The 26,750-nt window shown below is 35.9% G+C and overlaps 1 protein-coding gene across 1 annotated transcript in view; it reads left to right on the plus strand.

The window, feature by feature from the left end:
* The window catches only part of ZPLD1 (zona pellucida like domain containing 1), a 123,060-nt gene that overhangs the window by 62,971 nt on the left and 33,339 nt on the right, over nt 1–26,750 (plus strand). The window contains exon 7 of the mRNA XM_027104015.1: nt 15,755–16,001. Coding sequence (XP_026959816.1) covers nt 15,866–16,001 — 136 coding nt within the window. The 5' untranslated portion in view covers nt 15,755–15,865. The remainder of the gene's footprint in view (nt 1–15,754; nt 16,002–26,750) is intronic.

Raw genomic sequence — 26,750 nt, forward strand, 5'->3', positions numbered from 1 at the left:
TACTTCTGTCTGAGATCCACTGTAAGGGTAGTTTACCTTGCCTACTGTGGCCCACAGCCATCTAGAGCTTGCCTGATGGTTCAGATCCCAGAGACCATTTTGGTTTATGAGAGAGAGCTGAAAAATTGTGTTTAAAATTATGTCTTATATTCCTAACCCTGGATATAACCAGGACTATAACTTTGTTAGAATTATGTTCATCTCATCTAAAACACAAAAGCTCATAAGCTATCTTAAGAAGTGATAACTCTCCACCCCTTCATAACTCTCATTCTCCAATATCTTGACCTCATTTACTTCCATCCTATAAATGTTAGGCTGATTTCTGCCTCTTTCCCCTAACTCTACTAGATAAAGGATGAAACGTCCTTTTTTCAAAGGTTCTGTAACCCAGTTTTAGTTAGTCACTTAGATCATGTAATGTAGGTCTTTATTTTACAGATAACCAGAAAATCAAAGAGAAGCAAAATGAGTTACTCAAGTTATCACAGAATAAGTTACCACTAGGTCCCCTGATTTTGAGTTTTTATTATGATAAATTACAAATATATAAGATGTTGAAATAATAGCATAATCTTTAATATTTTTTCTATATTTCCTACACACACACACAAACTTTTTTTTCAATGAGTTATTTTTAAAACAGAAATACTGTTGCTCCTTGAAAATCAGGATTAATGCTTAATTCTGTCCTCTTAACTACTGATTTTCAGAGTAAGGATTTGATATAATGATCACTTCCAGTGATCTATGAATAACCTTTTAAATTCATAAAATAGAAACAATTAATGTGGTGCTTATTGAAATGTTTAAATAGAAGGATTTAAATTTTAGGTTCTCCCTGACTTCAACATCAATTCTTGAGGAATGCTTTTGTGTGTGTATCTCATTTCATTATGTCCCGAAGTGTTGTGCTTTGTGGACACAATTTTGTTGTAGCAAATAGCTGAGCTAGAGATATTAGAAATTATTACTTCGGAAGCTTCTTTTAGTTACCTCCTTTTATATTATCTGTTACAAGCATGCACTACCTAGGAAAAACATTTAACCACTTGGTATCAATTCCCACATCTAAAAAACAAAGGCAGCTCTCTGTTCACTTCAATGTATTCCTCAGAGTGTTGTCGTGAAGGTTAATATTACATCCCCCCAAATAGTTCAACATGACAAAAAAAATTATGAACAATAATGAGAACAGGGTTGAAAATGTATTTCAGGCAGAACAAAGTGCTGTTATAAATTACTAGCAGCCTATTTTATTTTGTGATTATTGCTTCCTAAAGGCTTTTGAGACCTTTGAGAAATAAATAAATATAGATGCAAGAAGAAATAAATAAAAATATAAAACCAATAACAACTTATTTATATTTTTTCATGTAATTTTAATTTTACCATTTTTGTCCGTGGAAGGACAGAGCTGCTCTAAAAGTGAAAGGGCTATTGCCATCTTGTTTTTAACACTATTGAGATTAGGCTGTGAGACCTCTTACAGGTTTTATTTCTTATAAAAATGACGAGAGATAGATATGAGGGTGTTCTAGATGAAACATTTGCCACCTAATTGATTGTCATAGACAGAGTTAAAGAAGCAGTAGAAGATCTCTAAATCTTCCTGACATAGTAAAACCTAAATTCTGATAAGGGAGGTGATTTTAGAAAGAAGTCTCTGGGGAATTTATCACTATATTCTGCTACAGTTGTTAAAACATCATGCATTCACTGGCTCTTTATATCTGGAAGTCATCTCAGTCATTTCTAGCCAAACATTTCATTTCACACATGAGGTAACTGAGGGTAAGGCACATTATGTGACTTCCCCAAGACCACAGACAATTAGTGATGAAATGGGAACCAGAGCCCAAGCCTGTGATTATATTTATTCAAAGGTATGTTAGTGTGTGTTGCATAAATGTCACATTATATGAATTAATGGGCAACATGAAAACAAAAATATCTCAGTAAGCCTCTAGAAGGAAGTTGTTGGGAGGCCCAGCCTATAATTTATGATGATACAACAGTGTTTTTTCCTAAGAAATCTTTCATTATCTCAAGGTCATAAACATATTCTCCATAAATTAACCTCTAGAAGTTTTAATGTTGATAATGTAATTATGAAGCTGAAGTGTTTGCATTTTGATTAAAAACTTTTGGAGGGCAGAAACACATATTCAGAAATGCATATTCTGTGCACTTAGTGAAGTTGCATCAAACTGGCATTTATCATCAACAAATTCAACTATATAATCTTGGGCAAAAAAGAGAAACACAATTAATTTAAATAGCATGTTCAGTCTTCCTGTTATTCCAGTCAATGAATTTATTTATGACTTTATGTAAGCGTGAGATAGACAACATCTAACTGATATCCTACAGTTGATCTTAGTTCCCCTGTAACTCTGAGTGTAAGCATCTCAAAGTGTGGTATATGATTTTAGCATTTAAAGGTGTGATTCTATCTCAGCTTTTATTATGGCTTCTGAAGCAAAACAACCATTTACTCTGTGTTTAGTGAGAGGTTTTCCTGATGTTCTGTTTTAAGTAATTGAAAAATATCTTCTGAATTTTTTAAGGATCAACATTAAATTAAAACTGTAAATGACCAAACCTAACAATTCTTGAAGGTTTTAAGCTCAAATTCTGACTATTTATCTGTAAGTCTAAGCAGACTTTGATAGTCATTTTTTAACAGGTTTTTGAGAAATATTTGATTTTATATGCAAGTAGTTAATTGACATACAGAATATGAAATTGAATATAATAAATTTTTATAAAAGGCAATTTAATATGTTTGAAGGAGTTTAATTATCTGCTATAATAATCCATCTATAAATTATTTAACTAGCCCTTAAAAATAGATTTTAAAATTTGTTCAATCTTACATTTTCTTAACTATCTCAATAATATATATAATCATGTCAATTTTACCTTAAAAGTCTAAATTGTTTACTCAGTTACACATCTCAAATCAAAATAAAAGGACAAAACTGTTAGTTAAGTAGGTCAAATTCTCTAACACATTTGAATTACTAAGAATACCAACATGCATAGATTCTGTAACATGAAAAATGATTCTCTAGTTTTTGATTATCTTTAACACGTCTATGCCTACATAATCCTGGGGTTAATAGTTGCTGATAGATGGAAAGCACTTATCTTCTAAGCTAACTGCAATTGCTTATTAGCCAGAGGTTTTGACAGGGACAATGGGTAGATTCTTATTACTAATCATCATGCAACATAACCTTATTTACAGCCTATACAAGGACTTGATAAATTAGAGAAGAATTGTTATAGCCCACAACCATATAATCCACATTTCTAATGTTCTTTAGATTCATGTTACATGTTAACTCAGTTTTTTTCTCTGTAATCGCAGTCATGCAGCTCTTAATATTTGATTAAATTTTGTATTTATGGACTCAAGATATTTGAATGAATTTCGTCTAGCTTTAAATATTTCTGATCTTGACAGAATCTTGCATTTTCTCACATTCTTTTGCTCTAGTGGGACCACAGAATTCTTACCAACGTAAAGTGCTCAGATTTTCTGTATTACAAGAGACTAAAGGGCTGCCACACCTTAAATGCAAAGAATAAACCTTTGCATTTATTTGTATTAACTTTTTGGTCTCTTTTTTTGGATCCCAGATTAAGGAATAAAAACAGGTATAAAATATACTTTTGGTGAATTGGGGAAAATTGAATATTGAATTGATATTGGATGCTATTATGAGTTAATTGTAATTTTCTTAAGTTTGGTAATGGTATTGTGGTTATGTAGAGATGATCCATTTTTTCTTATGAGATGTGTGCTGAAATATTAAGGGCCAAAATGTCTGAAACTTAATACCAAATGATTGAACAATCACCATCACGACAACAGATAGATGGATGGATGGAGAAAGAAAGTAAAACAAAACTATGAGAAAATAATATCTACATGGACCCTTCACATCTCAAGACTGTGTTTGAGTCCATGGTGGCCTCAGCATCTGAGAATGTAACCTTGATAATATAGATCTCATCTCCAAAGATACTAATCTATTCAATTGTGAGAAGAAAACCTGGCTGTGAACAGCTCATGGATAATGTATATCTCTGTACAAGGTTTTGTATTTAAAATTAGTTTGCATCTTGGATACATTCAAATGAAGATTTGTTCTTTCTCTTTAAGTGAACTCAAATTATGCAAGAGACTGATTTTTGTCCATGGCAGGGAACACTTAATCTTGCCATTTCAAGATAACTCTGGTTTAAAATTTAGTTGCTTTGGTGTTAACTATTCAGTCATAGTCAATATTCTCTTCATCCCCCTTCTCCTAACTCCTCATGTTTCATGTATGGAAAGGGATGGTATGGAGATAGTATAGTGCAGGTTTAAGAGCACAGATTCTGTAGCCAGATAATCTGGGTTCAGATGCCGTCTCTACCATCTCCTAGGTGAGTGGCCTAAAGTAAGCTATCTAACTATCCTGTGCTTCAATTTCTTCACCTGTAAAATGGGGACAATTATAATACTTATAAGTTTGCAGTGAGAATTTAAAGGTAATATTGGTAAATAATGTTTAATAACTATTAAATAATGGTTATCAATAGTAATTATATAAACAAATAAATGATAAAAACTGATAAAGAATCTGATGAACAAATTCTTGCCTAGGTGGCTCCTTAGAGTTATGGGAGAAGCTACAGAGTGAAAAATCAGCAGGTGTAGGATCCAGTATTACTAACTACTCATAGGATTTTAGGCAATCTAAGATCTCTTTGGGTTTTAGTAAATGCAGATGTTGGAGAAATGATCTCTAAGGAATTTTCCAGTTCTAATGCTTTGTGACGTTACAGGAGAGATTTAAGTTCTAAATAAATGGATACATATCAAAGTCCTTTGAATAGTATAAAATATTCGATAAATGAATGTTACAAAAATCATCCCATGAAGTACACTCACAATATGCTTTCAGGAACAGGATCCTGGGAGGAGAATGACCAGAAGCATTGCTGCTTGCTGGCATCATTTACCCTTTGGCCTCTGGCATTCAACCTGCTAGCCATGCACATTGATTATTTTACCCATTTCCGCCTTCCACACATGGGGGATTAATCTCAATGCTAAGATCTCATGTGGCCTTAGAGCTCTATCTCCATAGAGATAGAAGAGGAGCTTTTTGACAAATCACCTGCAGCCATGGAGATTGTAGAGCCATGGTCAGATTGATTTGCTTTTTCAAGACAAAATTGGAAATTCAAATATTATGTTACAGGCACTGTGTCTCCTGTGCCACAGTACACCTCACCTCTTTCCTTGCTATCTGTCTCTGTCTTGCCGGTTATTTCCATCATAATGGAGCAAGGCTAACAATGTGGGCATGGTACCAGCTCCTATTGTCGTCTGATGCGCCAATGGGCTTTGGATATATGCGCATGTTGAGGGAACATTTAAATAATGTTTGTGTGCTGCACAGTCATAGAAACAACATTTCCACATCAGCTCCTTTGATCTCTTAAAAACCAGCTATCATAATACAAGCAGATGTTTGAATGGGTAGAAATAAATCCAGGTGGCTCCAGCCTACCCCATGGGGCCTCATACGACTCCATTGGCTCATTCAGGTTTGCCATTCTCCTGATCTTAGTGGGCACAGTTATCACATTTCAAGTAGGCCTGAGTTCCAACCACAAAATTAATACAAACAAACAAAAAAACCCTTTCTACTAGAATGGTAAGGGGTCAGTGTTAGAGTTGGGGAAAAAAAAAAGCAAGGAGAATCAGTTTCTTCAACTGAAAAAATCAAGAAGAGCAGTCTATGTCATGGATTATTAGCAGCTCTGGAGCAAAAGATGTGCTTGACTTTAGTTTAAACCTGGTGCCAGTGTCAAAATACAGATGGCAGCAAATTGTAAATACTTAGCAGGTTACCAAAACTGTTTGAAGCAACTTGGAAGTGGAAATAATTCAGGAGGGAGCCAGAATCAGAAAAGTCTCCACAAAGGAGACATATTCCTGGAGAAAAAGAGCATTTGAGCAGAGGAGAATGCATATGAGAAAAAGAAAACAGACAAAAGCATGACATGTTCTGGAAGTTGTGATAAGAGCGTATGCTAGACCACATATTGTGTGAGGTGGGGGTGGATAAGGAAGGGGTAAAGTAAACCAATAGGGAATGTTTGGAGTCAGATTGAGGAATTGATGAGGAACTTAAATAAAGATGCCAGTAAAGTTGCAAATAACAGGAGTGAAGCCTTTGGTATCTATGTGAAGGGTAGGATCAGTAGAGTTGCAAGTAACTATTAAAACTCTAGTTACTGAGTGAAACATAGGACTAAAAATACAGGAGAAAAATGTGATTGGGTGAAAAGTTAAGGTTTGTGTGTACTGCATCAGTTACGCACATAGGACTTCTATATGGAATACTTAGGCTGGAAATACAGGTCTGAATGTGAGGAGAGAGAGAAGAGCTGAAAATCTGATGACAAGAGAAGTATAGGGACTGGAACTTTAAATTTGTATGAAGTTGGGAAGTTTCAAGGAGGAGCGTGATCAGTGTGGTAGGAAATGAGCAATCATAAATGAAGGAGATTGGGTTGTTTGTTTTTTTGATATTGAGCTGCATGAGCTGCCTGTATATTTTGGAGATTAATCGTTTGTCAGTTGCTTCATTTACAATATGTTCTCCCATTCTGAGGGTTGTCTTTTCGTCTTCAGTACAAAAATGGGCAGAAGACCTAAATAGACGTTTCTCCAAAGAAGATATACAGATTGCCAACAAACACATGACAGAATGCTCAGCATCACTAATCATTAGAGAAATGCAAATCAAAACTACAATGAGGTATCACCTCACACCAGTCAGAATGGCCATCATCAAAAAATCTACAAACAATAAATGCTGGAGAGGGTGTGTAGCAAAGGGAACCTTCTTGCACTGTTGGTGGGAATGTAAGTTGATACAGCCACTGTAGAGAACAGTAGGGAGGTTTCTTGTAAAACTAAAAATTGAACTACCATACGACCCAGCAATCCCATTACTGGGCATATATCCTGAGAAAACCATAATTCAAAAAGAGTCATGTACCACAATGTTCATTGCAGCTCTATTTACAGTAGCCAGGACATGGAAGCAACCTAAGTGTCCATCGACAGATGAATGGATAAAGAAGATGTGGCACATATATACAATGGAATATTACTCAGCCATAAAAAGAAACGAAATTGAGTTATTTGTAGTGAGGTGGATGAACCTAGAGTCTGTCATACATAGTGAAGTAAGTCAGAAAGAGAAAACCAGATACCGTATGCCAACACATATATATAGAATCTAAAAAAAAAAAAAATGTTTCTGAAGAACCTAGGGTCAGGACAGGAATTAAGACACAGACATAGAGAATGGACTTGAGGACACGGGGAGGGGGAATGGTAAGCTGGGACGAAGTGAGAGAGTGGTATGGACTTATATATACTACCTATATGCCTATAGGCCACATGGGCGAATCAGTCTATTAAGATGTTGGAGTAACTAAAGAAAAAAAAAGGAAAAATTATTAAAAAGTAGTAATTATTCTATACATTAGCTACTTAAAAAAATACTTATTGCCCTGGCATTGGTGAGGGTATTTTGTCCATTTATCATCATGTGGTCCTAATTGGCCTTAGTAGGGAATTCTCATCTGTTTGGTCTTTAGGTAGCATCACTGCCCTTGCTGTGTCCACCATGGCTGTCATATCTCACACCTTCTCTGTGGACTTTAGTACAAACTCTAGGCTTCCAAACTCTTCAGTCTTCCAACTCTGGCTCTTAAAGTCCAGATGTTTGAGAACCAAAATCTTCTTTGTCTCTATAGTCAAAAACCATGGATCTTTATGCAATTTTCTCTACTTGGAGTTAAAATAAGGCTGTTTGGAAGAATTAGGCAATATTTTTCTTTTAATATAGGTTCTATTCTCATCTTCCTAAAAGGATCAAGAGCTGTGGGACAACAGAAGTGATCAGGAGGAAACTCATTCAAAATATTGTTATATTACTCAGGAATCCCACATAGAGATGGGCAATTTAGGGAATTTTCAGGGTAATTTTGACTATATAAGCTAGCTATAGATCCTAACTGCGCAATAGAATGCTATCCCTCTGAATGTGTTAGAAACATCCTCCTGTCAATACGTATTATAGTTTCCTGAGGCACTCTTTATTTTCTTTCATAGCACTTACCAAATATATATTTAAGTATATTTTAATGTATGCCATTATTAATGACTTTTCTTCTCTCTAGTTTTTAAACTCTGTGAGGGTAAGGACTATGCTTGTTTTGCTCATCACTGGATTGATTCCGAGTGCCCTGAGTCTAATACTTAGAAATTGCTCATAAAAATTTGTGGAATGAATAAATAAGTGAATGGATTAACCAAGGAATATCAAATAGTGGAGTACTAATAGAAAGGGGCTCTGGTGTTCTTAGGTAAAAGTTGACCAAAGTATGAAGTTATCTTTATTGTTATTGGTACCCATGCAAAAACCTTTGATTTTTTGGAGGTGGGTTGATATCCAGCCAGAATATATCAGCATGGTGTCTCTTTTGATTGGCTGATTCCTGTGCTATGCCAGCTCATATGTATTTTGTACGTCATCTCTGTTGAAAATTTTTTCATTCTGAAATGATCACACTAATAGTCAATTGTTTAATTAATTAGAGGGAAATGGGCATTTAAGATAAATAAATTATCACTTTATTATTAATTTGTTATCACTGTACTTCATGAAAGGATGAAGGAAGTCAATATATCTTCAAAGATACTTCAGAAGAATAAAATGTACACATATCTTGAAAATGAACGTGGTAAATTATTTTAAAAAGCTTTTAGAGTGACTTAGTTCAATCTGTCAGTACCCCAAAAACTAAGGTGCTAGAATAAATATTCTAAACTAAACACTGTAGATCATTTAAATGCTGTAGATTACTTGAGAAAACCCTCAACAGAAAGACAGGTGAGAAATGTGGGGAAAGGGAAATAAATGAGCACTCACTTTGTGTCAGAAAAAATTGGAGTAGGTTTTAGTCTTAGAAACAACCTATAGCATTCATAATTCCTCATAGTATACATCAATATCTTTAGAGTCATAAAATTTCTGAATGTTTTCTTGACGACTAAACCTGTTTCCTTCTCTCTTTGAGGCATTATTCTGAAAGTACACGGTGTGTTTTATTCTTTGTTTAGCAAGACAAGGACATTCTATGTTAAAGAATGTGTATGTACATAATAATGGATATTTCTGATGAAAGTTTTATATTTTCATTTTCGTTTTAGTGTATATTTGCCTCTAATGTCCCAGTGCAAACACAGAAATAAAGAACATAGAGCTTCAGTCTAGACACCCGATCAAAAAACAGATTTCTTCATTAAATAGTCATTGTCTCCAGCATGGTAAAACTGGTCATTTTGGAGGGTGAGCTAATACGTCCTTTTTCTAGAGGCAAGACCATGTAACACCGTGACACTTGACTGAGCAAGACAGCTGCCTACCTGTACGACTTCAGTGCCTTTTTGCCCCAGATCTTACCTGGGTCCTATTAGTTCCTTTGAAGGCTGAAGTAGGGCTTCATTCTTTTAACTTAAATTCTGATCACTATTAAAATACGTACATTTCTTCTCCTCCCCTTCCCTGGGAACTCTTCAAACTATTTGCAGTCATTTAAAGCTTAATGAACTGTTTCTGAACTCTTCTGAGAAACAGGCTTGGGTGGGTCATACAGAAGCACCAGGAAAGAGGTTAAGCCCCCTGTAGGGGACAGCAAGTCTGTGCAGAGTAGCAGGTCAGTAAATGCACAGGAGGGCTGAGAATGAGAGGATTAGGGTGATCACTGATGCCGAAGAGCCCGTTCCATATTTTTGCGAATCTGTATGATTAAACAATTTGCTTTAGTTTACTAAAAAAATGCATGTCTTAGATTGACAATTAAATATTTGAAGAAATGATTTTTGGTTTGAATTTTCTATTTTTCTTCCCAACTAGAAGAGTATCATAGACAGTAGCCCATATGAAGGTAATAAAATTAAAGAAATATGAAATTTTGATGAATTGTTTCTGCAAAAGTTATTTCTCGAAAGTAGGTAAAAGCACTTTTGAACAGATTCACTTTTTCTCATGTCACAGGGGTGCTGTTTAATAAATTACTTTTCCTGGGTACTAAGAGCCAACTTTATTCATCTGAAAGGTTAATGCGTCTGTTCAAAGTGTCCAAGTTATTCCCAGAGAATAATTTATGCACTGAAAATCTGTTTTATTTGGGAAATGCCTAAAGAGAAAAAAAAAAGTGCGGTACAAATTAAACACAGGTAGATGTGGTAGTTCATAAATGAAGTTGTTTTTCTTCCCCCGACCTTTATTTATATGGACTGATTTATATCCCTGACCATTTAAAATTTCAAAATTCCCTCTCCTCTGCCCCAGAATTTCCTATCATTCCTTTTACTTTTTCTCCATAGCACTAATTGTAAATATACTCTGTATTCCACTTATAGATTTCATTTTCTTCTGACTTCCTTCACTAGAATGTAAGTTCTATGCAAATAATTCTTTCTGATTGCATTACCTCAGCTCCCCTGGACACTACCAGGCACATGTAAGCATTCAATAATATTTGATAAATGAATGTAGGAATAAATCAATATTGATTAAATTTACCAAGTAATCACCAAATTTCCATTTGAGGTACTGTTGTAAGGGTCATTTTCTGGAAGGCAATGCCATATAATAGTTGAGGGTAGTTTCTGGAGTCATTGTGCGTTGAATCTTTTTTTAAAATTTTTATTGGAGTATAGTTGCTTTACAATGTTGTGTTAGTTTCTGCTGTACTGCAAAGTGAATCAGCTATATGTATACTTATATCCCCTCTTTTTTGGATTTCCTTCCCATTTAGGTCACCACAAAGCATTGAGTAGAGTTCCCTGTGCTATACAGTAGGTTCTCATTAGTTATTTATTTTATACATAGTATTGTATATATGTCAATTCCACTCTCCCAATTCACCCGCCTTTCCCCCCTTGGTGTCCATACACTTGTTCTCCATGGCTGTGTCTCTACTTCTGCTTTGCAAATAGGTTCATCTGTAGCATTTTTCTAGATTCCACATATATGTATTAATATACAATATTTGTTTTTCTCTTTCTGACTTAATGCTGTATGACAGTCTCTAGATCCATCCATGTCTCTGCAAATGGCACAATTTTGTTCCTTCTTATGGCTGAGTAATATTCCATTGTATATATGTACCACATCTTCTTTATCCATTCCTCTGTTGATGGACATTTAGGTTGCTTCCATGACCTGGCTATTGTACATGGTGCTGCAATGAACACTGGGGTGCATGTATCTCTTTGAATTATGGTTTGCTCTGGGTATATGCCCAGGAGTGGGATTTCTGGATCATATGGTGTGTACGTTGAATCTTGATTCTCATACTGGTCATCTGTTTAACCTTGGGCAAATTCCCTAACATTTCTGTGCCTCAGTTTTTTCATCTCAGAATAAGGAGAATAATTTACCTGTATCATGGTTAGAAAATATACTTAGAAAATATGGTTAGAAAAGTGCTTAAAAAAACATTCTGGTGCATAATCAGACCTTAACAGTCACTGGCAGTATCATTAAATCAATTTGTGAAAATAATAATATTTTTATGCACTCTGAATAAGTGAAATAAAGTCATGACAAGTATGTAGATATTAAAAATATTTTGCCTCAGTCATCTGAAGCACTTAGCTCAAAGCATATTTTAAGAATCATTATTAATATAATTTACTTTCTGAAAATTAACAAGACATTAATTTGATTTATTTGACAAACTCCAATTAAGTCGAACAGAGTATTACAATAATTCCAAAGATCAAGCTTAGTTTTGAATTCTTCTCTGTCATTTACTAGGTCTGTGACCCTGGGCAAGTCAATTAAAAACCTTGACTTCAGTTTCCACATTAGTAACGTGGGTGAAAATTAAATCTATGTTAGTAGTTGAATATTAAATGTAGCACAGAATCTGGCACTTAACAGATCTTAATAAAAGGAGGGTCAAAAAAGATTATTAAATGTATAAAATCTAGAGAACAGTGTGACAGAACTATCTCAATTTATATAAAACTGAGTGAGAATTAAAAGTGAAATTATGTTTTTCTGACTCCAAGTTCAATCTTAAGCAAATAAATTAGAAATTCATATTTTAGAAGAAGTTATTTTAAAACGAGAACTTAATATGAGAAATATTGACATTTGATAGCAAGTCACTCAGCATATGACTTCCTTTGTATTGCTAAGTATAAAACACAGAGCCTCAATACCAGTTTAAGAGATGCAAGTGTCTCTTTAAAATCAACACTTCTGAATTCCTTAAAATTCAATGTTATACGTACAATCCTCTCCCTCCCCTATCGCAATCAATTTAAATTTATGGAGGTACTGAGTTAAGAAAGATGTACAAAAACCTTGTGATACATGTCTTCAAGGTCATTGTTATCTAAGAATGTGTTACTAATGTTTTGTAATATTGACCACGTCAGACAGTCTTGTACAACACTGTTAAGCACCGAAGTAGGGTCATTGGATGCTGCACTTAGTGATGGTGGAGAAGATGGGAAATGCTTCTGCTCAGGTTCTCTAATCAGAGTTTGCTGGAGCCACAATGGGACAGCAAGCATTTCAGGTCATCCCAGGGTAAACCACAGACACTGGGTTCTACCTTGTGACATGAAGCTCAACTAAGATTTTTAAGCCAAATCGAGACTGGAGTACACATGTCTAGAATTGCACATGCCCAGGAGCTGGGGAGTCTGAGCAAACAAGACATTATGCTTTAATGAGTGTAAAGAATCTCAACACAGTCTCCAAACCCCAAGCACTCCCATTTCAGAAAAATATTCTAGAAACTGTGGCAAGTAACATCTCCAAGCTTGCTACTACTGTGAGTTGATAGTCAAGTTTTCTATGTACAGAGCAAATGATGGAGATAGGATTGAGGATGGGGAGTGTACAAGAAAATAGTTCATTAACTCCCAAAGTCTTGAAAATGCCATGAGCACTGCCAATGTTATAGGGATCAGAATGTGGATACTGCCTATACAAAAGTTGTGGTGTCCTTCAAAATTCCCCTGCTTAATGTACCATAATATTAAAACACAGACCAATACAAATAACATTATAAATATAATAATGTGATGCAACTAATCAGGGCTGTTACTAGCCCATGGGACACCTTTGTATTGTGCAGTCTAGCTCCAGAGCATGTGGCTTAGTCAAAGGAGCACAGACCCTGTCACCATCCCTCTCCATGGGATTGAGAGTGCCTTATGTCCAGACTGTGCCATGTTCTTTACGTGTTTGTAGTTTATAAAGTCTTATGATCATCATCTTGGTTTTCAAATGCTAAATCTAGAGAACACCTGAGGGGGAATTTGAATCTGTATCTGCTGACATCAAAATCAGTGGATTTTCTATTAAAGCAAGCTGCCTTCTACCTCTACCTTCTTCTTGTCAAAAAATATTTATTAAGAGTTTTAATCTCTATGACAGAGCTCTAAGTCTTATTCAAAGTGTAGAGATATGTCTTTTGGACAACCTCAGATCTGATCTAATGTTGTAAAGCAAAGACTTTACTACTGCTATTAGTGGTCCATTTCAAGTAGCACGTGTTTCTTAACCATTTTTGCTAAACATAGATGTGTCCAGTTTAGTCTGTAGTAATAATTCTCACTGTTTCCACAATCAGGACCTCCTTTCCCTTTTTAAAAAATAATTTTCTTCCTCACAATGCCCATATTATTCAATACATCTATTAAACAAATTGCATTCACTATGTAAGAATTTGTTTATTTTTATATGAAAAGATCTAATAAAGGGTACACGATTTTAAAAGCTAAAGAAAACAACTGATGATAAATGGCAACCAAAATAACATGAAATTTATTTAATAACAGATGATATTTAGGTAGCTTGTGCAGCAAGCTCTTATCAGAAAGTTCTGGAGTTGAATTCTAGTCCCTCCACTTATTTTCCATGTCACTTTAGCATCCTGAGACTTATTTTTCCTTTTCTATACATGGAGTGGTGATTCCAGCATCATCCAGTGTTTATAAGGATTTGAATGAGAGACTATAGGTAAATGATCTGGCAACACACTGCCTTCTTTGTATACAGCATCCACTCAATAAGCATTATTTTTCTCCTGTGAGACAATATAAAAGCTAGAAAGCCTTTTTGAATAATAAAAATAACTCACTCTTGAAAATTCCTGACTCTGAATCCGTAGGGATGGGAGACTTCTTTAGATTGAGAGACAACAGTGTGAGTCTAGAGTCTCCAGTGCCTTCTAGGAGTTAATGGGACCCATCATGAGAAGGAAGCGGCGGGGCATTGCATTGCTGTGTGTGATGGGATGTACCGTTCAGACACAAGCTGCTGTCTTTCCTAAAAGTCTTCCAAAGACTCCAAAAGAGCAAGTCTGTCTTCGTCTATTTGGAGTGTCCTGAGGAGCTAGACATTGAAGTCATAGGCATGGCCAAGAGACCCCAGGGTCTGGGTCAGCCATTTGTGTGAGTCTTCTGTTTCTGGAGTGTCCTAGCGGATCAGAACTAACCAGACATGTGGCTGTTCTTCCTAAAGTGACTAGGTTTGTGCCTCAGTGGTATGTTATAGTGCGTAAGGAAGGAAGCTCCTGTTTAATTAATAGTTTTTGTGTCTATTTTGGGGAGTAAACTCATGCTTTCCTTTCCCACATCCTCACCAAAGTGACTTTGTTCACCATAAACATGTTCTACTAAAATGACGATTCAAAAGCAAGATGTATTTCCTTCCTTTTGCTAAAGACTTGATTGATCATCTAAGGGCAGATCTTTAAGGACAGCTAAAACATCTTTTTTTTCCCCAAGCCCAAAGCTTTAAAAATGCAATAAATTATTTGAATAAGCCATTTGCAGTTTTATTTTCTTTTTGTTTTTTATACATAGACCAAAACCACCAACCCAAAAGATTTTTTTCCAGTGCACAAACTATGCTCTGAGAATAAGTTGGGCACTTCTGGAAGATATTTTAACTTTATCAGGACAATAAAAGGCCATAAAGGAAAAAAAATTAAATACCAGACTGACTGGAGTTTAAGTATTAAAGTCAATTTATATTTATTTGTTCAACACACATTGACAATTTCCATTACACTCTCCTAAGAATTCAAGGTTTTCATACTTCTGTATCAATTATCAACCACCAATGAGCAGCCATTGGAGAAACCAGGATGTCATTCTACACGTAGTATTTTTCTGTTCTCCCTTTCGCTTTATTCCTGTGTTTCCTAGGAAAATGATATACAAACCATTGATTTTGAGAAGTAGTAGTACCCTGGAATTCCTTTGTTGAGAGGAAATTTTTCTTGACATTATTTGGTCATTGAGAGAATTGAGAATTCTCTGAAAATCAACTCTTGAATGTTAAATCCCTCTGACTATGGATATTGGTACTTTAAAGGGTAGCGTTGCCTCCAAATCAGTCAGTCTGCCTAGCTAGGCTGTTCTAATCTGCTAAATACTTGGTTTGAGTTCTTCCTATTTATAATAAAAATCTTTCTTTTGCAAATGTTATGATTTATATCTTAGTTCTTCTACTACAAAAGCCTAGCTTTGTCACGCTTGCAAACTGGAGTCAAAGAATAAAAATAATTTTGAAATATTGTAGCCAAAATCTCTGCCTCATTGTTGATAATTATTTCTGATAATCCTTAGGTCTTTAATGAGCTTTGCCTGCATGGATGTAGACAGCCTGCCTATCCAACAGTGAGTTGAGATCAGCCTCAGTCTACCCAGCAAGTGAGAGTGAAGGCTGGTGATGTCCACATGAAAAGTAACTCTTTTCTAGGTTTTGCAATGGAACAGATATGGTTGCTCTTGCTTCTAACAATTAGAGTGCTTCCAGGGTCTGCTCAGTTCAATGGCTACAACTGTGACACCAACCTCCACAGTAGATTTCCTGGTAAGTCTGAACCCAATCTTTTCTCTAATTGTATCTGGAAAGAGCGATTATGTTTGAATAGTAAATCATTTAAATACATATGGAAAATGAGGGGGATATCTGTCTATATTAAGTGGATGTTAACAAATGGCAAATGACAAAAGACATTTTTCTGAAGTTGTAACTTATAACCACATTAACATACAAAGTGTTCATTGTAGTTTATATTATTATAATCACTGCTCACAGATGTGAAAAATATTGGCTAATGGTTGATAAAATTGGGAGAGGCTAATGTCATTCAAAATTTGTCTAATTGAGGGATGTTTTTCTCATAAATTAATTCAGACTTTAAAAATTGCCCTTATATGCTGATAAATTTATTTAGGAAGAATACTCAGAAAATGACTGTGAAATATTATGCAATACTCAAAAAAATACTATTTCAATGAAATGTTGGTCACCACCAAAGTACGCACGCCAGCTTCAGAATGCATTTCATAGCAACCCATCAATATTATGACAGACATGAGATTTTGACCATATTGATGGACGTGTCCCACAGGTTCCTAAAATCTGCACTTTTTAGAGGTAATTTAAGGTTTCACTTAAGTAGTCATCTTTTTATATCAGCTAAAGTTATAGAACCACAGTTCAATAGTTACAAAATAAGAACTAGATGATCTGAAACTACTTTTCTACTTATGTATTGCAAACTGAAATACCTTCTGCAATGTTTTACATGCTCCTGTGTTTGGAGCATGCCAGAGTAACAACGCACCTGCATAGAGCAATCAGTAGGTAGTTAGGTAGTTGATGTGAAGTTTCTAATTTATTTGAGGAGAGGTAATCTGGCTTGCTCCCGAATAAAGACAAGAGTATGTAGGAATGGCTTCATAAGCCCAGACCTAGTATGAAAGTACTTGACAGGTTTAGTAAAATAAGGAGGTCAGGATGGGGAATGTCCAAAGACAAGTTTACGAAGATAAGTTAAGGCATGGTTCTTAATGATTTTGAATACCACAAATGATAGGATTTTTTTTTTTTTACTATGGAAAATTGCAAACATATGCAAAAGTAGAGATTAGTAAAAAAGCACTCATAGTAATCATACAGCTTCATCAGTTGTCAACATTTATAAATTTTGTTTATCTCTCCTTCTTACTACCTCCATCTCTGAAATATTTAAAAATAAATTCATTATTCATGTTTCATTATATATATAAGTGAAAAGAACTTAAAAAAGTCATTACACTTGTATATCTAATAAATTTAACAATAATTACTCAATATCATCTTATACTCAGCCAATTTGCCTCTAAATCCACATGGTGCATTTGTTGACGTGTTTCTTAAGTCTGTCTTAATTTATAGAAGTCCCTTGCTTTTCTAAAATGCCATTTATCTCTTTAAATAATTTGGTGATTTGTTTCTTAGAATTCCAACACTCTGGATTTGGTTGACTGTAACTCTTATGTGTCATTTAACATGCTTCTCTTTTCCTGTATAACCTGTCAACTAATGAGAGCTAGAGGTTTGAATAAATTCAGGTTCAATTGTTTTGGCAAGGATACTTTTTGTATTATTTGTGTAATAAAAGTGTTTTGTCTTCATTTTGTAAGCAATGAAGAGCCATTGCATCTTTTTAAACATACCTTTTTAAGGATTTGATGTGGTCACATTTTGTTTCAGAAAGCAGACGCTGGGGAAAGTATGAAGGACAGAATCAAGTTAGAAGAGACTAGAGGCAGAGAGAAATGTCACAAAGGCAGTGACAATGGGAGCAGTAGAAGGAGTCAGTTATTAAGAGATGCAGTATTTTGTGGTGGACTCCCCAGAACTTGAGAACTGATTTGACTTGGGAAGTGAGAGAAAGAGAAGGCTAGAGGCTGTTTTGAACTTAGATAACTGGATGTCGATACTGTTAACTGACGGCAAAAGTATAGGGCATTTGCATGTTTTAGAAAGGAAGTTTGGGTTCGAAAATAATGACTTTGAAGTGCTCTTAGAGAGTAGAGTGGCAGCCTCTACTCAGAAGTAGGAAATATGGACCTGGGTCCGAGGAGAGAGGTTGAAACCAAAAATAGCTGTGTGAGGGTTGAATCCCTGTGCAGTGAGTGAGCAATGAATGAGGGGTAGGAAAAGGAAAGTTGTGGAAATAGACTACTATTTAAATAACCTGGTGGTGAAAGAAAGGGAGGAGTAAACTGAGCCAGCAGTTTAAATGAGAAAGGAGATTGTTAGATTAGAGGACTAGAGACACCTGAGTCTACATGAGCAAAGGGAAAGTATTCAGAGACTAGGAATACTAACAAAGAAATAATTGATGTAATGAAGAAAGAAAATATGGAAGAGATCAAAGGTACAGGTGGAGGAGTTAACCTTGGAAAAGTGGCAGCTGTTTGTTTGATTTAGGAGAGAAGAGAAATAAAAGACAAAGGCAGAGAAGTTGAGAGATGCTAATTATGTTCATCTTCGTGGTTGAAGTGGAAGGCAGAGGCCCTCAGAGAGTGAGGGGCAGAGGCCTGGCTGGGGCCTGGGAAGGGTAGTCAAGTCTTACCCTGTTATGGATAAAAGAGAAGGCCAGAATGTAAGAAGATTGCTCGGCAGAGAGGAACTGGCTGATGATGTATTATACTTGTAAAGGTAAATAAAACCTGTAAATAAGCCAAGGAGTGACTAGGACAGCAAAAGGAAGTATTTTTCATATGGTAAAATTTAAAAATTATGTTAAAACTTCCATTTACAATGGTGCCCACTGACCATCAGCGTCAAAATCACCTGAGATAGTCGTTCAGTGTGGACTTCACTGCTTTCCCCCAGATATGTAGTGTCAGAATCTCTGAATATGGTGCTGGGAATTTGTATTTTAAATCCTGCAGATGAGTCTCATATGCATTATGATTGAGAACAGCTGACGGTATTCTATTGCTTTCTTGAATCCATTATTGCAGTTAAAAGCACAGTCATGTTTGGGGAAATATAACTAAAAACAAAATCTTCTCCCAACCCAAAAATTCTTTCCACAAAGATAGTAGAAATGAGAACACATTTATCATTGAATAAGCATTAAACCAGAATGTGATGCTCAACACAGGAAATTCATTAAAAGTTTGCAAAGACAGAACGGAATCTCACTCTTTTACATAGTCAAGCAGAGGCAACCCATTGCATACATGTTTTCAAAATAAATAATAATTAGTTCTCAAGTAAGAGGACTTGACAGCACCATTTGTCATGTATAGTTCGTCCTGAATTTATCTGGTAATTGAGGTGAACATCTGTGTTAGTGTAGTAGCTTTCTCCAGAGGGAAGATAAAATTCTCATATCTTTATGAAAGGAGGTACTTTTGTGATTTGGAGCAAGGCTCCCACGGAAGTGAGGCTCCTACCCTCCCCAGACTGTGAGATAAGGATACTATTTTCCTTGATGTTTACATTTCTAAGAGATGGTTCCCAAGTCCTTGAGAAAGACGTCCCTGCATCATAAAGCTGACAAAAGTCCTATCTAATTTTCAAAAGGATTTATATACATTTCAAGGAGAAGAGAAAGTACTTACAAGTTTTCTGATATAAATGGTCTCTTCCTTTATTTTCAACAGGGAGAATTAAACCTCTTATTTTTAATTTGTATTTGTCCTTACGCATGTTAGCACTTTTAGTACTTTTGGGCTTAGACAAAAAATATCCAAACTTTCCAAATTTATACACACACACACATTGTTGCAATTTAAAATTTATATTAAAAAAACCCTAAAATTCAGATAAATCAAAAGTTCCATGAGAGGCTTTAAGTTTATATGGGTAGTCTTTTCAAGTAAGCCCATTTTTGCAGGTTGTGTGCAAAAGACCAGAGTGAGCAAATAAAGCCTGAAGGTTAATTGCTCACTCCCCTCTTGACCTGTGGCTTCTCTTCCACATCAGGATCACCCTTGATGTCATTAGGAGCTCCACAAGCTGCTCAGATACTAAGCAATGGGCTAGAATGAGAATGAGTCTGGCAAAGGAGAGGAGCTATCTAAATGCAAAGTAATGTTAATAATGATGAGAGTAATCATCTCACCCTATCTGACCTTTGCTGTTTCATGACATTAGAACTATTTTCTTTAATTTCCATGCCATTTATCCTTAAGCCAAGGGAACCACCATGGCCTAATTCATTTTAAATTTAAAGGGATACCATTTAATTTTAAAGGTAGTTAACTCTTGCCTATCTAAGCTAGTAGCAGGGAATAGACTCTTGCCCAACTGACATTATAATTATGCTCTTCCAAGAATAAAATGCAATCCATAGTTGACTTTTAGAGTACCAAAGAATTATTTGGTCAAAGTGAAACATACAGATAAATGCATTTGGCCTCTGCAACTAATGGATACCTTATGGAACCAGCCCCTCTCTTAGAAGACGGTATATGTAAGGGTCGGCCTAAACTTTCAAGCCTCTAAAGAAGTCTTTAATGATAAAGGCACAATCAAGGAGAGATTAGGTTAATGACACCAGAAACTTTGTGGCCTGACATTGTTTTATGGTGAACTAACCAGTCATGGGAAACTGAACGTAAGTCAATGTTTTATGACTTGTCATTTTGTATTCTATTTGAAATAGTGCTAAGAAGGAATAAATTCCATGTATAGAATGCTAGGCACATTATGTAATTCTCTCTTTTATTTCTTACAATAAACCTACAAAACTTTTTAATTTTTACTTTATGATATGGAGATTGAGGATTAGAATTTTTCTAATACTGCAAAGCTAGCAATTGTCAGAGATATAACACTAGAGCTCTTTCCATCAAACCATGATGCCTTAAAGTGAATCTTGAATACTAAGTTTAAAAAATGATTTATACCAAAAACCAAATAATCCAATTACAAGTGGGCAAATGAGTAGACATTTTTCCAAAGAAGACATACAGATGGACAGTAGGCACATGAAAATGTGCTCACTAATCCTCAAGGAAATACAAATTAAAACCACAATGAGATATCACCTTACACCTGTCAGAATAGCTATCATCAAAAAGACAACAGATAAATGCTGGTGAGAATGTGGGAAAAGGGAACCCTTGTGCACTGCTGGTAGAAATGTAAATTGGTGCAGCAATTATGGAAAACAGTTTAAAGATTTCTCAAAAAATAAAAATGAACTACCGTATGATCCAGCAATTCCATTTCTGGGTATATATCTAAACGAAACAAAATCATTATGTCAAAGAGACATCTGTACCCTATGTTCACTGCAGCATTATTTACAGTAGCTGAGACATGGAAACAACCAAAGTGTTTATCAACAGATGAATGGATAAAGTTGTGAGATACACATACACACACACACACACACAAACACACACACACAATGGAATACTATTCAACTATAAAAAAGAAGGAAATCCTGCCATTTGTGACAACGTGGATGGACTGCAAATGTTATTATGCTAAGTGAAATGTCACACAGAGAAAGACAAATACTATACGATCTCATTTATATGTGGAATCTAAAAAACAAAAGCAAAACTCATAGAAAATGAGAAGAGATTTGTGCTTACCAGATGGCAGGGGTGGGGGCATGGGAGAATGGATCAAAGTGGTCAAAAGGTACAAACTTCACACTATAAGATAAATAAATACTGGGGATGTAATGTACAACATGATGATTATAGTTAGCACTGATGTATGCTATATTTAAAATATATTAAAAGTTGCTAAGAGAGTAAATCCTCAAAGTTCTCATGACAAGGAAAAAAGCATTTTTTTCCTTTTTTTTTGTATCTATATGAATGATGGATATTAATTAAACTTATTTGGTAATCATTTCACAATAAGTGTAAGTCAAGTCATTATGCTGTCACCTTAAACTTATATAATGCCGTATGTCAATTGTATCTCAATAAAACTAAAATTTTAAAATTATGTGTAAATGGAGAATCACAATGGAAACTGCTACATTAAAGAATTTGAAAAATCATATGGTAGGAAAATTTGTTTAGCTTTTTCAGGACCAGCTTGACTAAGGAAATTTTTTCTCTGATAATATTTATTAATATTTCAATGAGTACCAGTGTTCCCCAGGAAATAAAATAGAGAATCACCTATTTCAGTGATAGACTTCATGGGCAGGTCAAGTGAAATGAGCTGCCTGATTTTGTGTTAGGCTTTGCTTAACCATTGCACTGTTCTGTGCCCAAAGACAAAGTAAGAGTGGATTATGGAATAATTATCCCAGGGAATACGTTCTGTCTCTCTGTGTAGGTAAGAAAGGCCAATTCTGCTGCCTTCCTACATAGTAGCAGTGTTTTGGTCTCCAAGCTGTGAAGAGGATACCTGCTTTCGCTTTGCAGCTGTGACTGCAATTACTACACCAGATGAGGCAGAAGAACTGATCGAGACAGCGATTGCAGATCACATCCTGATTATCACATTCAGTGATAAAGTGCAGTGGAGAGAAGAGGAATTAGTCAGCAAGTTCAGTGACTGAACAATTCAGAGTTCTGAATTGTTCTTCTTTATTTTAATAACAAAGTTCCTTATTGCATGGATTCTTCATTTCCTCTACTTGTATAAGTAAAACCTATATGCTTTTTTCTGCTTGAAAAAGATGACCAAACTCTTCTAGTTCTAGCAGGTGTGAATAGAAGCCTGCAAAGTTTATCGAGGACTGCGTATGCATTTCTTTCAGCCCTGCAGACAACAGCTTGCATTTGCTACTGAGAAACAGAAGGGGAAAACTGAGGTGGTGAGGAACCTGTTCAATACAGAGGGGAAACCTGAATTCCTAATCCACTTTAAATTCTTCATCAGCTGCTGGTATTTTGGGTAGATGAAATATCAATACCCCTTTTAAACTTCTTGCTCAATATTGTATAAAAACTTGAGGAGAATTAACTTGAAAAATTGTGTTAAAACAACAAATATAACATCTGTTTTCTAAGCAATTTTAAGTTTATGTAGTGCCAAATATTGCTACTCTCATTTTATAGAGATAGAAGTAAAAATGATATATAAATTACTTGTATAATCTGCTAAGATTATATAGTCTTGGAATATCTCTTGGAGTCCAGGAAATAAATTAGAGTTGACCTTCCATATCCATGGGTTCCACATCTGTGGATTCAACCAACCTCAATGAAAATATTCAGAAAAAAAATTCCAGAAAGTTCCAAAAAGCACAACTTGAATTTGCTGCATGCCAGCAAACATTTATATAGCATTTACATTGTAGTTACAGCTATTTACATAACATTTACATCATATTAGGTATTATAAGTAATCTAAAGATGATGTAAAATATATAGGAAGATGTGCATAGGTTATATGCAAATACTGCATATGCCATTTTATGTAAGGGATTTCAGCATCCATGGATTTCTTTTAAATTTTGGTATCCAAGGGTGGTCCTGGAATCAATCCCCCGTGGATACTGAGGGATGAGTGTCCTTTATTTCCAGGTGAGATTTCTGTGGTACTACAAAGCAGCGCAGTCTTCAGCATACAGGAAAGACTCCTCCTATTATACTGAATAGGTTTTGGTTCATACAATCAGTTTTAAACCAATGCTACCTTTAAGTATGTATAAACCAGCCCATGGATCCAGGTGCAATCATATTCATGGGAATACCTGCATCTGAACTGCACAGAGCCGTCAGTTGCTCACAATAGACTCACGCAGCCTCACACTTCTCTTTCAATTGTTTCGAGGAGTGTCCAGGGCCTAGCTGCCATTTGAGGTAACTGTCCTGCTCCTCTGGTTATTAAACTGCTATGGTTTGTAGCATGGGGTAGAGGTGGGGAAGGAGAAGACTGACCCTCTTCCCAATTTTATTTCACACATTGCCACCTGAGCACTAAAGTAGACTCATTTGGGTTCAGTCTCACAAAGCCTTTCACAACCCTCTTTCGTTGTAATTCAAACCAGTTAGTTCCTCAAAAAGGAAGGGACTCAGACACACACCCATGCCCTTTACAATTTGTTTCTCTCTCTTTCCTGTCCCTTTTTCATCCAAACCTCTCCCTCTTGTAAGCCTATAAATCATACAGTTTGGTGGGAGTGCTTAATCCCACCTGATAGAACCCACCTAAGGATTACTTCCTGCCCAATCAAAATGTATAGTTATGACTAAGTAACTCAGTTGGTTAAGAGACTTGTGTAGGGGAGGAAAGATAATTTTCCCTCTACCCTTCTAGGTTCTTAGCTGAAGCCCCCTATAATAAAAGATTAATAGAAAAAAACAAACAGAAGTTTAATAACATGTAAACCTCCTATATTCATGGGTGATACCCAGGAAAACGGAGTAACTCCCTGAAATGGCCCAAGCCACTACATTAAATACCATCTCAAGCTAAAGACAAAAGAGATGGTGGTGGTGGGGAAGCCAGTTATGGGAGGTCATCAGGTAAATCACAGTAAACAGGAGTATGGTTGTTATGCAGATTTAGGTCTGTAGCCTCCTTTGTAAGAGTTTCTGGAGGTTTAGTTCCCCTCTTCCTTCCTGGTACAGAGAAGGAGATGCACTTAGAAATGGAGATTTCCCTTATAAATGTAAATGTCTCTTTCAGAAGAGTAACTTCCATTTGTTTTCAGGGATTCTCCTATGTCTGCCATTTCTGTTTTCTTTTTTTAAAAAAATATTTATTTATTTATTTTGTTGCACTGGGTCTTAGTTGTGGCACGTGGGCTGCTTAATTGTGACATGCAAACTCTTAGTTGCAGAATGCATGTGGGATCTATTTCCCTGACTAGGGATTGAACCTGGGCCCCCTGCATTGGGAGTGCAGAGTCTTAACCTCTGCGCCACCAGGGAAATCTCTGCTGTTTCTTAAAAATAATCAATTTAAGGTAATCCTTATGCCAAAGAGGCATATTTTGGGGTGGCATATTCTGCTCCCCTTCACTTGCAACATTGGCATCACCTGGGAGCTTGTGAGAAATGTAAAGATCACGCCCCATCCCAGATCTACTGAATCAGAATCTGCATTTTAATAAGATTCTGTATAATGCATATTCATATGAAGTGCTGATTGGAGTGTGGTACTCATGATGTCTTGCCAGCTTTATGTTGTTACATACCAGAGTGTTTATGCCAACCCCAACTGGCTGTCACGCACTTGCTTGCTATTAATGACAGTAGGGATTAGCAAATCCCTTGCTGTTAAGGGGAAATGATTTAAAAAATTTATTATTAATAATAAAGCAAGATAATTAATTGCCAGACTAATGCACTTAAAAAAGCTAAATACCTAAACAAATAGCAAAAATCTATTAATTTCATATTATTTAGTGTGTTGAATTAGAAAATATCTGACATAGAGAATTTTGATGTTCCTCTAAAAGTCTGAAAACGGGAATCATCTCAGGCAGTTGGCAGAGTACAGATAGGAAATATGAGTTCTGGATGAACAGTCAAGATGAACCTATATCATTGAGCACATATTTTCTTTGTGAATCTTGAAAGTTGATATTAAAAAGTTAGGGGCTTCCTAACTTTTTAGGAAGTGGTTGGCGCGGTGGTTGGGAGTCCGCCTGCCGATGCAGGGGACGCGGGTTCGTGCCCCGGTCCGGGAGGATCCCACGTGCCCGCGCGTGAGCCGTGGCCGCTGGGCCTGTGTGTCCGGAGCCTGTGCTCTGCAATGGGAGAGGCCACGGCAGTGAGAGGCCCGCGTACCGGAAAAAAAAAAAAAAAAAAAGTTAGAAATCATACATGCTGTTTGTGAAAGAGTTTAATTAAACATTTTAATAAACACTTGCTGAATGTTTGTTAGGCACGCTGGGAAAACCCAGAGCTTTCAATGAGTTCATAATCTAGTGGGAAAGCAAATATCCACTCCCAGGTATAATGTAGGTGATATTGTAGACTCATAGTTAACGTGATGTGGGGTAGAGTGGAAGAGAATGACTATATATCATTGGAAAAATGAAGTCTTACAAAAGGAAGCCTTAGAAATTGTTTTTCTTTTCTCAGCCCATTTCTATTACCTGAGTGCTCTCAATGGGTATTTCATCTATTATTATTGTTTATAATTGATGTACTGAGTATTGGTGATTATCAAATTTATACTTCTTACTCTTTTCTGTCCTCTAAATATTAGACTCTTATTTCCAACTACGCTGTATATTTCTGCTTGAATGTCCCATATGTACCTCAGCCTCTCAAAAACTGAGCTCATCATCTTTTTCCTTCCTGTATTCCTTATCTCAGGGAATAATCCACCCAGTCACTAATGCTAGAAACTTGCCCATAAGTTTGACATCCCCTTCTCTTCATGCCATCATCTAATCAATTTCTTATAAAATTTAGCCAGTTGGAACTGTTTCATTTCTTCTCAACAGTCCCTTCCAAACAGCTGTGCCCTACCAAGACATGGTTGTATATAACGTGGTATTCAAACCTCTATCATGTCATTATCAACTGCATTGCAATTGTCTGGTTTTTTCTCTGTGTCCTTTACCCAACCATGAGTTCCTTGAAGTGAAGGAGTCCTGTTAATGTCTTTATCCTCAGAGTTTAGCACAGAGACTAACGTACTGTATATAAACAAATGCTTTTTTTGGATACTTTGTTAACATGAAGTGGCATGTAGTTTAGATCTTGAAAATAAATAGGACCAAATAGCCTCTAGCTTGTGTAAAACTGATGGCACTGATTTTGTGTGTTCAACTCCTGTGCACCCCACCCTTTTTTTACAATCTACACTGACACCCAGAATTGCTTTTCATACAGATTTTTACATTTTCAGGTCAATAGTGAAGGAACATTTTGAGCCACTGCACTGCAG

This window comes from Aethalodelphis obliquidens, unplaced genomic scaffold (genome assembly GCF_003676395.1).
Source record: "Aethalodelphis obliquidens isolate GAN/ISIS:26980383/991018 unplaced genomic scaffold, ASM367639v1 scaffold1, whole genome shotgun sequence".
In the NCBI taxonomy this organism is placed as follows: domain Eukaryota; kingdom Metazoa; phylum Chordata; class Mammalia; order Artiodactyla; family Delphinidae; genus Aethalodelphis; species Aethalodelphis obliquidens.